The 13,458-nt window shown below is 47.0% G+C and overlaps 1 protein-coding gene across 4 annotated transcripts; it reads right to left on the bottom strand.

Moving 5' to 3' along the window:
• Positions 1 to 322: 322 nt before the first annotated feature.
• NUP54 (nucleoporin 54) lies at positions 323 to 12,503 on the bottom strand. 4 transcript variants are annotated; one of them, XM_048304823.1, is made up of 13 exons: positions 12,315 to 12,503; positions 10,598 to 10,759; positions 8,510 to 8,593; positions 8,272 to 8,409; positions 7,431 to 7,660; positions 5,145 to 5,332; positions 4,496 to 4,692; positions 3,658 to 3,712; positions 3,005 to 3,098; positions 2,422 to 2,529; positions 1,933 to 2,052; positions 1,480 to 1,590; positions 323 to 1,148 (listed from the first exon to the last, which is right to left on the bottom strand). In XM_048304823.1, exons 1-13 carry the CDS (start codon positions 12,364 to 12,366, stop codon positions 1,020 to 1,022), a joined length of 1,668 nt encoding a protein of 555 aa, XP_048160780.1. In that variant the 5' UTR covers positions 12,367 to 12,503; the 3' UTR covers positions 323 to 1,019. The 4 variants fall into 4 exon arrangements, with proteins under 4 accessions (XP_048160780.1, XP_048160779.1, XP_048160781.1 ...); XM_048304822.1 differs by lacking the exon at positions 12,315 to 12,503 and having other exon boundaries at positions 323 to 710; positions 995 to 1,148; positions 10,598 to 11,711; XM_048304824.1 differs by lacking the exon at positions 10,598 to 10,759 and having other exon boundaries at positions 12,315 to 12,501.
• Positions 12,504 to 13,458: the final 955 nt, after the last annotated feature.

Here is a 13,458-nt window from a genome sequence, read left to right as displayed (position 1 = left end):
GTACAAACTCCTACTGCAGGGAACGCTGGTTTTCTGTTTCAGTTTTTTCAGTGAATTTCATACTGAGGGGAAAAAGCAAGTCTCTCTCTACAGCATGGAGTGAGTAGGCACCTGTGCTGCAATGCTTGCTACCAGGTAGGATCCTAGGGTCATGCCCCTCATTTTGGTTTGGGGACTGAGGCTGCCAAGCAGCTCTGTGGCACTGGGTTTGACAGCCTGTTACCTGCAGTGCCCGGTGCAGAGTGAAATGCACTTACCTGGAGTTGTAAGCAGCGTCACCGCTTTGCTGATGCCACTGAGAGCCAACACCACACACCACTCATTACAAAGGCAGACTGAATTTATTACTCTTGGGCAATTTAAAAAAAGGCAGAAGACAATGTCCAGACATTCTGTTACTTGGAGGGGCAGCAAAGCTTTGTATAATTCACATATGTAAAGTGACCAAAACATAACCTTCAGATCCTTGCAGTCCAAAGGAAGGACAGAAACTGGAAACATGAACTTTCTGCAGCTTGCCCCAGTAAACTACTGGTATTGCAAAGAACAACACAGTTACAGCAACAAACATCCCTGTAATGATTTAAATTAGCCGTTTACACAATGCTGTGACTTGATTGTTGTGACAGAAACACGAAAGCGGGCTGGGCTTTCCACAAACTGAGTCATTAGTGAAACAATCCCCGCAGCACTGCATTTTTAGGACAATGCTGTTGTAAAAAAAAAAAAAAAGAAGAAAAAAAGAAAAAATGTACAATAGTACATATAGTTTTATAGTAAAATGGTATCTGAACAGATTCAGTTTTCCTTCTTTTGTTAAAGCATATACAGCTTTATAAAATATAAACCTTCCAAAGGTCAATTTTAAAAGCTTAGAAGAGGCTTTGCTAATTCTAAAAGTAACAGCCAAAATACCATTTTCTTCCTACAAGATGCGTCTTTTATTTTACCTCAACAGTTTTAGCCTTGGAAGGTGAGCCATAAACTCGATTACCATGTTCTGTGTAAACCTCCACCAGTCAACTGAAGACTCCTCCTCTGATGGGAATGCTCTCGTTCAGCCCATGTTCTATCAGTTTGATGTCCTCCAAGTCATCCTTGATGATGCTGATTAGGTGACTCAGCCCTTCTTGCTGCTGCTTTAGGTGCTGCAGATAGTTCAGAAACCAGTGTGAGTATTGTTCAGCTTCACACACTTAAGTAATATTTCTCCAAGGTGTCACGACTGGTGGCCTTGACACATTGAAAAAGCCTGACATAATTTCTCTGGGGGAAGGAATAACAGCATTGTCTGTACCAACAGCCTATCTCCACAGAGTGGTTTTGTACAGTAGCTTGGTGCACTGGCACTGAGACCAATAAAAAGGATGACTTCATCAAACAGTGCAAGAACATGACATTCTAGATACAGTCGGTGTGTGTTTGGCTCAAGTGATGAAGTTCAAAGAGTATGCCAGGATTCTACCCAGTGATACTTACTTGCTTGATTTCCCTTAAGAGGTCTGCATCTATGTAATAGCGCTCTTCAGCCCGCACTGCTCCAAAGTGGTTCTGCATCCTGATTTGGGACATGAGCTCATTCAGTCTGCCCTGGGAAGAGAAACAGGCTAAAATCAAACACAACTCATCTACAGCTGGCAGAGCTCCAGCATCTACGATTCCTTGAGTCTCCAGGGTTGGAAGCATTGCTGTTCACTCCATTGTTAAATGTTCAGGAGCACATGCAGAGGGCAAGCAACTCCAGTATTTCCAAGAACTCAAAACTACTGAAATACCTATTGGTTATGCAGCAAAGAGCGTGATGCTACAACCTACTAACACTGCTGGATAGAAAGCTTTCCACAACCAATATTTAGACCTCGTTTGGAAAAAGTGACATGTTTTCAGCGAGGAAACCCCAGAGCTGTTAGCCAGGCTTTATCAGCCACTCACCTTGAACTGCGTGGGTGCATTAAGTTCACACTGAATTGTATCTAACTGTACACGAAGCTGCTCCTCATCTGCTTGAATGGCGTAACCGCTTTTCCTTTGGATCTCCTGCTTTATCAACACCTACAAAAGATGCCTTTGATGTTCATTAGAGAACACTTGGCTCGTCCCTTTCCCCACCAGCCCATCCACATCTTTTTGCCCTTCCTTCAGCCTGTTTCTCAGTAGATTTGTTCTGTCATTTATTCTGCTACTCTACGACCTCAGGGCAGTCCTGCGGCTGCTGAGTAAGCGAGAGAGAAGGTTTTCAAGTACTACAGCCCTGAAGCTTTCCCCGACAGCTCTGCCTGGTACGTAAATGAACACTTGTTAGCTGAAGTCAGAATAATTTTCAGCACTGGCCTGCACAAGATGGCACAGGTTCTCCTTTCCCCTGAGACTGCTTCTGGCACCAGGCTGTGTCAAAGGAGTTATTTAGATTATCCCTGTTACCTGCAAAGTTCTGTGAGAAAGTGCCATCAGTTTCCTTTTGTACTGTGCAATTTTTGCCATAGTTGTCGTTTGGTTTTTCTGCAGCTCGCTGATATCTTCAGATATTATCTGCAGAGGAGATGGGAGTCAACTGGAAGCCAGAGAAGTTTTTGCTAACAGAACACGTTAGTCCTGATTTAAAACTGTGATTTTCATGACACTACACAGCCCAGCAACTTCGTGTCCTTGACCCAGATGATTTTAGAAAGCTTTCTTCTACCTCTACTGCTCTCCTTTGTGTTTATTTTCATACACAACCCGGATTTTCAGAAAGCCAATTTTGGAAAATTGGTTGCCCAAATTTAAAAGTCCATGCCTACACAACTTAAATTGAGCTGGTGTGGATTAGCCTATAACAAAACAGTAAGCTTGAACTTGAAACAAATAAAAGTCAAACCACACTGCTCAATTTTTAGGCAAAAGATCTATTAAAGGAATATATTAAGAACATGGTTCCTGTTTCAGTTTTGAACACACAGGGGAGGTGCATTTAGTAGCACACCCTTTGTCAACAGCAGCTCATGATGAAGATGAGTAACCTTACATCTAATCGAGTTTGATGCTGTTTGGTCATCTGATCCTGGACCTTCAATCTTCTCAACAGTTCCTTGAAACCCACCATTGGCACAGGAATAAGCCTATCAGAACACAAATATTTCTTACAACAAGTTTTACACTGGACATGTGGTAAGGACTAATAATTATGAATAGAATCTAATATAAAGCTACAGATCCCGTTGGCCTTTTATAAATCAATACGTAACCATATCTTCTTTTGCTAAGCTCTAGAGTCCTCCCTATTCCCAACAACCTGTTCCTTTTTCATAAAGAAATCAGCCCAAATTATCTGTAACCACTGGAGGGTACAAAGGTGCATCACCTTCAGCAATAAAGAGAAAAAACCATAATGGATGCAAAAAATAAATCACAATAACTAATCCGGGTAACAGAGGACACCACACCTCTAAGCAATGCAAGTAAGACTCTTTATCCTGACAGCTCCTAAGCGCCTAAATGGGTGAAGGGATTAAGACAGGCACTCCCAGTAATCTTCACTGCTTTCAAGGAGATCAGCACTTGGCCAAGTTGTACTCGAGTAAGTTTCTTGCAAGTTACCTGAAGAGTTCTATGCAATTATTATCCCTTTCTCCCCTTTCCAAGCCTTGCTGCAATACTTGGACAGACTATTGGACTTACTTATCAGGATCAGGATTATCAACTTTGGCTTGCTCCCATATAATAGGATCAACACCTGAAAAAAAAAAAAAAAGGATTTTTAGTATGGATATCTGAATAGAAAGATGTTACAGCTGCTAACCAGGAAAAAATGCTACGGAATACAAAAACCCTACAAACTGTGCTAACCCGAATGACTGTTACACAACTTAAGGTTAATTAAACTAGGGTAGCTCTTTAAAAGTCCTGGTCCTGAGCAGGGGCAGTAAATTCAGACCCAAAGGCTGTCAAGCACTCCTGCCAGTTGGAAAGCAGGGGAAAGGAACAACCCGTAGGTGCTCCCATTGGGCAATCCATATCTTAAAGGGAGAAATTCCTACTGCTCCCACTATATGCCACACTTGGGTCATTCTGTCCTTTTAAAGTTGCTTATTGTGTAAAACAAAAAAATATTAAAAAATCAGCAATTAAGTGATCAAACTACCAAACCAGTTGGCAAAATAATCCCAGTGGGAGTTAGCTCTGACTTTTCAGCAAGACTAGGCCCAGTTCCTTCTGCAATCCAGACTTCATAACTTTTTATATCCTAAACACAGACATATAAAAGTTACAGGCATAAAGGTAAGTCACCTTATGAAATGGCACAAACAGCCCTTAACTACTCTAAAACAAAGCTATATGTGCACTGCCTGTGGCCACACACACAGGCTAAGAGACCCATCTGAAAACTAGCAAGTGAGTACAGGACACGATTATGCTAATTTTTAACTTTTTTTTTTTTTGTACTTTTCACAGGCGTTTTCCAGCAGGCTGACACCCGCGTTTTCCCCAGAGAGCCCAAACGGCGCAGCCCACGCACCGGCAGGAGGGTTCTGCAGGAGCTGCTTGACTTGTGCCGGGGACAGTTCCGTCCTGGCCATGGACAAGCTGACCCCCAGCTGCTGCAGGGATGATTTGATGTTGGCTTGTTCAAAGTGGGCGTAGAGGGTCGTTGCAGGAACTCTCCTCGAGGTGCCGTTGGGCGAGCGCTCCACAACGTAAATGATCACTTCTGTCCTGAGCGAGGTAAAATGCGGAACGTCAGGAAAAGGCCAGCAGCATGTAGGAGCTAACACAATACAGAACCACCCAAAATCCAAGCTACTACTTCTCCCAGCTGACTTTTAAATTCTTTTAGCTAAGTGAGATGTAAAGTACCAGTAACTGCAGGGTTCAACACAGCAAGGGAGAAAGAGAAAAACCTGTAAATACCATTACATTCTCTGCTCCCCCCAGTTTTAACCACCATATTCTATGGTGATACTAGTACCACATTAAGAATAACCTAAAATCTCTGGAAAGGTACTGGACTTAATGCCTTAGGAAAAACTACATGAAGGAATAATAGATGCAGATCAAAGTCAGGATGAACAGATCTAAAATCAAGCAGAAGGGGAGACAATAGACTTAGGCACCAACCCTTTCTAACATGCAATAGAAATAGGCAACACTGTGGGAAGGTCACGTACTGGTCATCTGGCATTGTTTTAACACCTTCAACATTGACAGTGAGGGTCTGGTTTCCTCCCAAAATTTTGTGTAGTGATTCTACGAGCTGCTGCTGCTGGCTTCGAATATCCGCTTCTTTTCTGTTAAACACCAAGACCACGAGGCCATCTTCATCCTTGTTGTTGGGCATTAAACTGTAACCCACAGCCTGCCAAGGAACAAAGGACAAATGAAGATACGTTACAAGCATATCCTTGTGGCATGAAGGGGAGGGGCTAAATCCCTCCATTTTTAGAGCAACTGGTTCAATATTGAACTCACAATGTATTCAGAGCTGCAGGAACATAAAATCAATCCCCTTTTAAATCATTCTCTCACACGGCCATCAGTAGAGCAGCTTTTGAAACAGTTTGGATTTTTACAAAAAGTTCTTAAGTATCCTTTCCCCATCGGGGGAGTTGCCAACCCAGCAGAGCTAACAGCAATCAGGAACATTTTACAAACTGACCCTTTTTCCAAATTGCAAATGGAACCAGAGGATCCGACTTTACTACATGCAAAAGCAGAGCAGCAGCTTTCACCTCCTCTTGCCCGTCAGCTGTCACCCCAACGTAGCACTGGTGACAGGGTGGACAGCAGGGGCTTTGTGAGGCCCTGACACTGCATGTGGGTGGGTGACCTGCACCTTTCCTCTTGCACAAGTTTAGCTGAAGAGAGAAAGGAGTCAAGGACATGCCAAGGAGCCCGGTCTTGTCAGCAGAGGGTAATCCCCTGCCATGGTGAGCCTTGCAGAATCAGCCATCCTGTCATGGAGCACAACAGTGATAGCTAAGGAAGAATTTGTTTCTAAGCACATGACACCTCGGGTATTTCTGTTTTAAATAAATAACTTGTCCATGATCTCTTTATGCAACACAGTGTTTTCAAACTAGAACGGATTTGTTTTTCTTCGCAGTGGTCCTTCAAACAACGCCCTGTACCACTTACCTTAGCAGCACTCGTTTCTTGGTCTGGAGCTGCATGCTTCTCCTCTGTCCTAGAGCTGGAACTGTGTACAAGTGGATTCCTGGGGAACCCTTCAGGTAATGCGTCATTCTTATCAGATGCCTGATGTTTCCAGAGGCAATAACCAAACTAGCTTATGACGCTTTGTTCCTATCCCTGTGCCACCTTCTCCCCTATTTTTCACAGGCATCTGCTGGCACAGATGGAACTTGTCAGTATATCACTTAAGGCAAGTGAATTCATGGCATCAGAAACACTCCAGTCACAGGGACAAGAGGAAACCTAGTATCTGGCATTGTCTAACCTGAAAACTCTTCTTTTTGGTAAATGAAACTCTAAAATAACCGATTTTGCATCACACAACTTACACTGGACAATTTTTCAAAGCCCAGAAACAGTGAAAGCAATTTCAGACAACAACTTACAAGAAAATAAGCTTTCAGGTGCATTGCCAACAAAATGTTCAAGGTAAGACTGAAAAAGGTGATGCAACAAAACCCAACATTTGTTAGGCATGCACAGCTGCTGAGAAAATTTTACAGAAGTATCACAATGTGCATAATCAACACTAGACTTAATTAAGTATTAACCTACATTCAGGTCACAAAGTATGCACTCCAAAGAATGAGCTCAGGGAAGGAGGCTATCGCCACGCCTGCCCCAAATCCTCTTACAAGCCTGAGGCTTAGCAAGACCAGTCAGCAGGTGCGGGATTTGCGGAGGATGAAAAGCCATGAATTCTTTGTCAACATGAGAAACAAGATCTGGAACCGCTGACGATTCCGTACAAGGAATGGAGTCAGCATGAGCACTGACAAGGATAAAGGCACAAGAAGGCTGGTGGATTTTAAACCTGGCACGGGCCAGGTTCATAGAGAGTTACTTTAACCTAGACAAAGCAATGAAGAAAGACCCTGAAGTTCTTATTCCAAATGTTCACAAGACAAGAAGGTTATTTAAAATCGTTTCTGTCACATTGTAACATACACAGATACACATTAAAATTAATTTCCATAGATCTGTTCCACATACACACACACTAACCTGAATGCTAGCACATGAAAATGTTACTTTCATGATCCACATCTGGGCTCATTATCTAGTCCCTCCACACCACCCAGATTTCCAGCATCTTCGAACCTTTTAATGAGTATGCATCAGAACTGTGCAGATTACCTGGAAAAATACTGTTTCAGAATACTCTTACCGGTGACAAAATCTGATTTAACACCCATGAGATGCTCAGACTCAGCAGAGTAAGGGCATCAGTGCCCTTTGTGGGCAGTTGAACAACACCATACCTTAAACCTGCAGAAGGGGTTTTCCTGCGTGAACTCCACCGGAGCAATGTTGTTGTTGAAGTATCCTTTGCCCGTGCCCCAGAAGGCCTGGAGCTGGTTCCATTTGGCCAGAATGGCATCCCTTTCATCTCCCAGGAGTGTTGGGGCCGAGAGGGCACTGGCTGTATTGATGAGCTGGTTGGACTGAGCAGGTGTCTGGGCAGGCTGGTTGAACAGCCCGCTGCCTAGTGCTGGGTGGGATGAAGAGAAACAAATTAACTGCTTGACCAACCATGACCATGCTATCATCTACATCTGCCTATCGCTGGCATCACTTCTTATCACATTCTGAGAAGCAAAATAAAAACACCGAGTGAATAAATGAATTAAAATCAGACCATGTTTTCTTCATCTACAACAAAAGTTCCTGAATGCTACATTAGAAGATTTTTTCTTTTTTTTTTAAGCGAGACATCTGTATTGATCCATGACATCGTCTGGCACTCTCAATATCCAAATCTGAGGGCAGGTTGGCTGTTACAAACTCAGCAGACTCAGAGCCTGCAGCTGCTCATCATCCAACTCCCATTTAAATTAACCTCAGTGCCTTTTTCCTCCCCCTTCTAGTAATGCTGTGACTGCAATACCAATTCTCTAACTACAATTTCTACCAGCACGAAACCAAAGGGGTAAATATTGTTGGAAGCTCAAGGGTGAAGCTCAGGGACCCGCTTGAGCTCTGGTTTAAGAGTTTAACAGCCTCCTGTTACAATACACTTCTGTCCCACTACCTGAGCAACTGAAGGTGGCAGTCTTATGCTTTCACTGCTAAGGGACAGGTAAATCCAGAGGCCATACTCACTGGTCTGCTGCTGCTGCTGGGTTCCGAAGCCTCCAAAGCCTAGCCCAGTTCCCAACCCACTACCCAAGCCAGTTCCAGTTCCTGTGCCAAAACTGGTACCAAATCCAAAGCCTTTGTTCTGGGTAGCACCAAAGAGTCCTGGGGAAACAAACAGATGGTTATTGAGTAAAAGAGCATAGCAGCCATGCAATCCAAAGCACTCCTGGATTTGTTCTAAAGCCAGTCCTTCAGTCCTTACCACTGGTGCCGGTATTGGTGGGAGCGGAGAAGCTGAACGCTGGTGCCGCAGTGGTGGTGGTTGTCCCGAAGCCTCCGAAGGCACCTGCCAAACACAGACTGCAATCAGGCAGTGGCACACGGCCCCTGGAGCTGGGCACAACACGACAACCAACCGCACGCCTCGGGTGTTATGAGAACAGGTGCTGACAGATGGATGTCACATGGCACAAGCATGTAGCTCACACTGATCATGGGGATCGAGTTCATTGTCCAAGGAAATCGGGGAGAAAACACGGACCACAAAGCCAAAACTTGTACGGTGGGTTAAGAAAGCAAATAAAAAGGCAGCAGTCATCTGACATCTTGTTCCTGTACCAGAGGGATGTGCTTTCCCCAGTGAGAGACACAATTAACAGTACTATATTCTCAGGAATACTTCTGGCCAATGTCACTGCTAAATGTTTAGTAAGCAACCTGATGTTTTGTGAACTTTACAAACAGTCCTAACCTCTGGAAACAAATCAAAGCCTGAGGCCAGGGTACACACAGGCAAAATTTACATGTAAAATTCTACAGGGTTCTTTTTTTTTTAAGCCTTGTTTCCCCAATGATCCTCCCCATTACATCTCATTTGGAGGTTCAACCACTAGTATAGGAAGATGGATGCAAAAGCAATCAGCCTTCCACAAATTTTCAGGAAAAGCAGTCACTGACCAGCAGGAGAGGACCTATGTGAGCACCTGAGCTCCAGTGGTGCCAACAGCGCTGGCCCAAGATGCAGCCTGTGGAGTGCTGACCAGCCTGTGTTTCATGCTGCTTTTACATGTGTTCAAGTGAAGACGACAGTCTGCTACAAAGGATTTGTCAAAAAGATGCTGCCTCTCTTAATTCCCATGTCAAAAGCAAAAAAAAAAGGCCTCTAGTCTATTACACTCACAGTCCTCCTGTCCATGAACAAAATGAAAAGCATAAACCAAAGGTGATATGCAATTGCATTTTATTTCTATTCAGCAAACATCTCAGTGTGAGTGGGCACAAGAAGTTGTTCCCTGTAACACCCATGTTTCAGTCCTGCCAGCAAGTGGGACACCCTGGCAGCAGCACCAGCAGTTCACACCATTTTTAGGTACCTTTGTACTCACAGCAAATTTAGTCATCCTTTCTTGAAAAGGGACCCGAGAGTACAAATTAAGTATCAAATTAAGTATCAAATTGACTATGCACGGTCTCTACCGGAGCAGCTCAAATGAAGCTAAAGAAATCCAGCCAAGAGTGTTTACAGCAAATAAACCCCAATGAGATCCCTGGGGTGCACAAAACAGATGAGAGGCGCTGACACAGAGAGCGATGACACTGTGGGATGGATGGAATTCCTATATGAGCGGTGGCAACGGGACCCCCGGGCAAATTCCACACCCACAAAAGCATTAGAAATCCATCCAGTCCAGTGTTTTTATACAGAATGGGAAAGATTTAAGGTGAAATTACATCAGCTGATCGCTCAGGTCTGATGGATCTCCATGGGGCCACAAAAGGCTTTCTTAACCACCCCCCAGTGCGCCCATCCCATGCAGGGCCCTCCCTGGAGCACTGAGCGTCTCTGGCAGCTGGGGCAGGGTGGTCTTGGGATGCACAGCGGCATTCGGGGAACAGGTCACAGCTGGGCTCTGACTTTGTGCCGGTCGTATGTAATGTGTTTCTCCACAGAAACTACTGAGGTGTGGTGCATTCATGACAGCCAACGCAAGGCCAATGAGGAGACACGGGGGAAGATGAAAACATGACTGCAGTAGTCCAAGAATCTCATGTCAGGAAATGCGGCACAGGGACCAGCCCTGGGATTGCTCGGGATCGCCTGGATTCATTCCCATTTCAGAGACTTTTGGCTACAGGGTTATTTTTCCTCAAAAACTATTCCTTGAGAATTTAACAGGCAAAACCCCTACAAGCCTATGGCTCTCAAACCCATTCCATTTCCAGAGCTTTTATTGCCAGTCTTCGCTGGATATGAAGATCAGTAGTGGACAGAGATTCCCAGTTAGGGATGTAATTCTTGGACCCCTGCTGGTAACATTGACCACGGAACACATATTTACGCGTTATCTACCTGCGCTTGCCAGACTGTTACCAAAATTGAATGGTGGAGTTGAGGTAGTGGAAACACCGAAATTCCCAATATTAAAATTCACCGTGGGATTAGCAGTTAATCCGAAACCCCCAAAATTAAACCCACTGGCAGTGGAGTTTGCAGTTTCAAGCCCACCAAATCCTGACGAGCGGGAAGCAGAAAAAGAGCAAGGCAACATTAGTTGTGAGTGAAAGGCAGGTCCAGGAAAGAAAAGCTGAAGCATTTTTCCATCCCCGTGGGCAAGATAGGCATAGTTAGAAACAGGAGTAAAAGGCATTAACTGGCATTAAACAATATTTATTGGACACAAGGAGGACAGTTAAAAGCTCCACACACTGCTGCTGTAAGGATGTTATTTTTCAATTATACCGTGCAAAAAGCAGCAGCTTTTCCCCACCTTATTCCAAAGCCCTACATGAAACCGTCTCTGTGGTTCAATATTCACATTAAGAGTAATTTTAACAGCCTAAGACCCTCGATACAGCTGCATCTGTGTTACGTGTAACATATAATAGCAAAATTAATTCATAAGCTATCAGGAAAGCGAGAGTACGTTATCTTCATACAAATAATACACTCAGAGACATGACAGCAGAATAACCACAAAACCCAACTCCAGCAGCTGAGGCACCACACAAAACGCAGGTATTCCAGGGTGGACTTATCCAAGTTCTATTGCCAAACTCTGCCCACCTCAGCCTTGCTGGACATACTGATGCACCCAGCACCCCCGGGATGCAGCTGAAACAGGTTCATGCTGGACAGACAAAGGGAAGTCCTGAGGTGCGATGCCAGATTTCCCTCTGATATTGGTCTGAGAGCGTCATAAACCTTGCCACGGTGTACAGGCAGCACAAGGTGATTTTTTACTTTCAGACGGGGCCAGAAAGAGTGTGTGTAAACACATTCTTCCAGAATGGAAGAGACAGTAATATTCAGGTTAACTACAATAAAGATGAATCCTATTCAAAGGACTTGCTCAGATGCTCTCCTAGGAGCCAAAAAGGATTTAACTAAGTGAGGGTAAGGAAAGCTCTGCCTTACACTTCACCATGACTGACAGTGACAAAAAGAAGAGGGGAAAAGATCTTCCTTTACAAGTTAACCACTGTCTTTTACCTTGCTCAAAAGTGAACTTCCAAGGGCATCTCCTCCAAACGAGGACATTACTGCAAGGAAAAGGCTGATCCGAAGGACCTGCACCATCTCATCGCAAACGCCCGAAGAGCAGCTCCCGGGCCCGCCGGGGGCCGGGCGGGGCGCGGGACGGCGCCTCTGAGGCGGCCGCGGCTCCCATTGGCCGGGGGGCACGCGCTGCCGGCCACCGCCGCTCCCATTGGCCGCAGGGCACGCGCGGGACGCCACCGCCGTTCTCATTGGCGGGGGGGCACGCGCGGGTCCCTGAGGGGACCGCGATTCCCATTGGCGGCGGGGCACGCGCGGGGCTCCGAGGCGGCCGTGATTCCCCATTGGCGGTGGGGCACGCGCTGCCGGCCCCAGCGGTTCCCATTGGCGGGGGGGGGGTCAGGAGGGGAGCACGCGCGGGCCGCCGCCGCCGCTATCCCCATTGGCCGGGGGGCACGCGCGGCCCTCTGAGGCGGCCGCTGTTCTCACTGGCGGGGGGGGGGGGGGGGGCACGCGCTGCCCGCTGCTCGGCTCCCCCCGCCCCGCCCCGCTCCGCCGCCCCAGCACTCACCGGTCGGGTTGGCGGCCCCGGCTCCTGCCGTGGCGCCGAAGTTGAAGGCCATGGGGCCGGTCGTGGAACGGCGGGCGGAGACCCCCGCAGCAGGCGCGTGCGGGCCCCCGCGGCGGGTCCAGCCGCAAACACAACCGGCCGCACGAGCCGCTTTTTCCGCTGCCGCCGCCGCCGAAGCGCTTCCGGGTGGCGTGGGAGACGCGTGGTGACGCAATCGGCGCGCGCCGGCGGGCTGTACCACTGCGGGCAGCGGGAGGGGCGGACTGTCCCACGGGACACGGGGAAACGAAGGGTAAAAAGCCGAACAGCTCTTCCGCGATTATCCGGGGCGAGGGAAATGTCCTGCTATGCGCTAAACAGGGATAAAAAAGGCTCGCGTGGGGGGAAATAGTCTCAGCTCCAGGTCGCTGAGAGCTCAGCCTGAGCCTGGGCTCACCCCAGCATGGGGTTTCCCCATCCCTGCATGCCCTGGCGGCATTCCCTGGATTCCCCAGCAGGGGGACCACAGTTCCCCGCTGTAGGACCTGGCGGGCAGCCAGGAGGGGAGATCACACAGCTTCTTCCCAGGGACGACTCCCACAGACACCCCACATCCATGAGGAAGAGCTTCTTTCCATGAGGGTGGCCGAGCGCTGGAACAGCTGCTCAGGGAGGTCGTGGAGTCTCTCTGGAGACATTCCGAACAGCCCCGGACACATTCCTGGGTTACCTGCACCCAAAGGATCCCAGGATGCTGTGAAAAGCAGCAACACCTGAGGAAAAGCAGAGCAAAGCCAGTCCCCAAAATGTTTTCCCAGGGTTATGCCCAGAAAACAACACTTGGGGTAAGAGGGAGAAGGGATGACAGTGCTATCACAGAATCCCTGGAGGGTTAAGTTTGGAAGGCACCTTAAAGCCCATCTTGCTCCGCCCCCTGCCCTGGGCAGGGACACCTTCCACTGTCCCAGATTGCTCCCAGTCCCGTTCAACCTGGCCTTGGACACTTCTAGGGATCCAGGGGCAGCCCGAGCTTCTCTGGGAATCCATTCCAGGGCCTCACCACCCTCACAGGGAAGAAACCGGAGCACCAGCCAAGAAAAAGACCCCAAACCAAGCCCAAACAAAGCAAATGCCAGTCCCCCTCTTTAGAAGACAATGACACATT

The sequence above is a fragment of the Corvus hawaiiensis genome, chromosome 5, assembly GCF_020740725.1.
Source record: "Corvus hawaiiensis isolate bCorHaw1 chromosome 5, bCorHaw1.pri.cur, whole genome shotgun sequence".
In the NCBI taxonomy this organism is placed as follows: domain Eukaryota; kingdom Metazoa; phylum Chordata; class Aves; order Passeriformes; family Corvidae; genus Corvus; species Corvus hawaiiensis.
Note: the sequence above shows the minus strand (reverse complement) of the source record. Positions and strands in the feature narration are given on the sequence as shown.

Excerpts from the sequence above, each read along its gene's own strand:
- NUP54 (XM_048304822.1), bottom strand. The coding sequence starts at position 10,895 with ATGCCTTTTACTCCTGTTTCTAACTATGCCTATCTTGCCCACGGGGAT. Across the intron at positions 8,594-10,597 it reads TAACAGTCTGGCAAGCGCAG|GTGCCTTCGGAGGCTTCGGG; the intron begins GTAGATAACGCG and ends TGTGTTTGGCAG. Across the intron at positions 7,661-8,271 it reads CCAGCAGCAGCAGCAGACCA|CACTAGGCAGCGGGCTGTTC; the intron begins GTGAGTATGGCC and ends CATCCCACCCAG.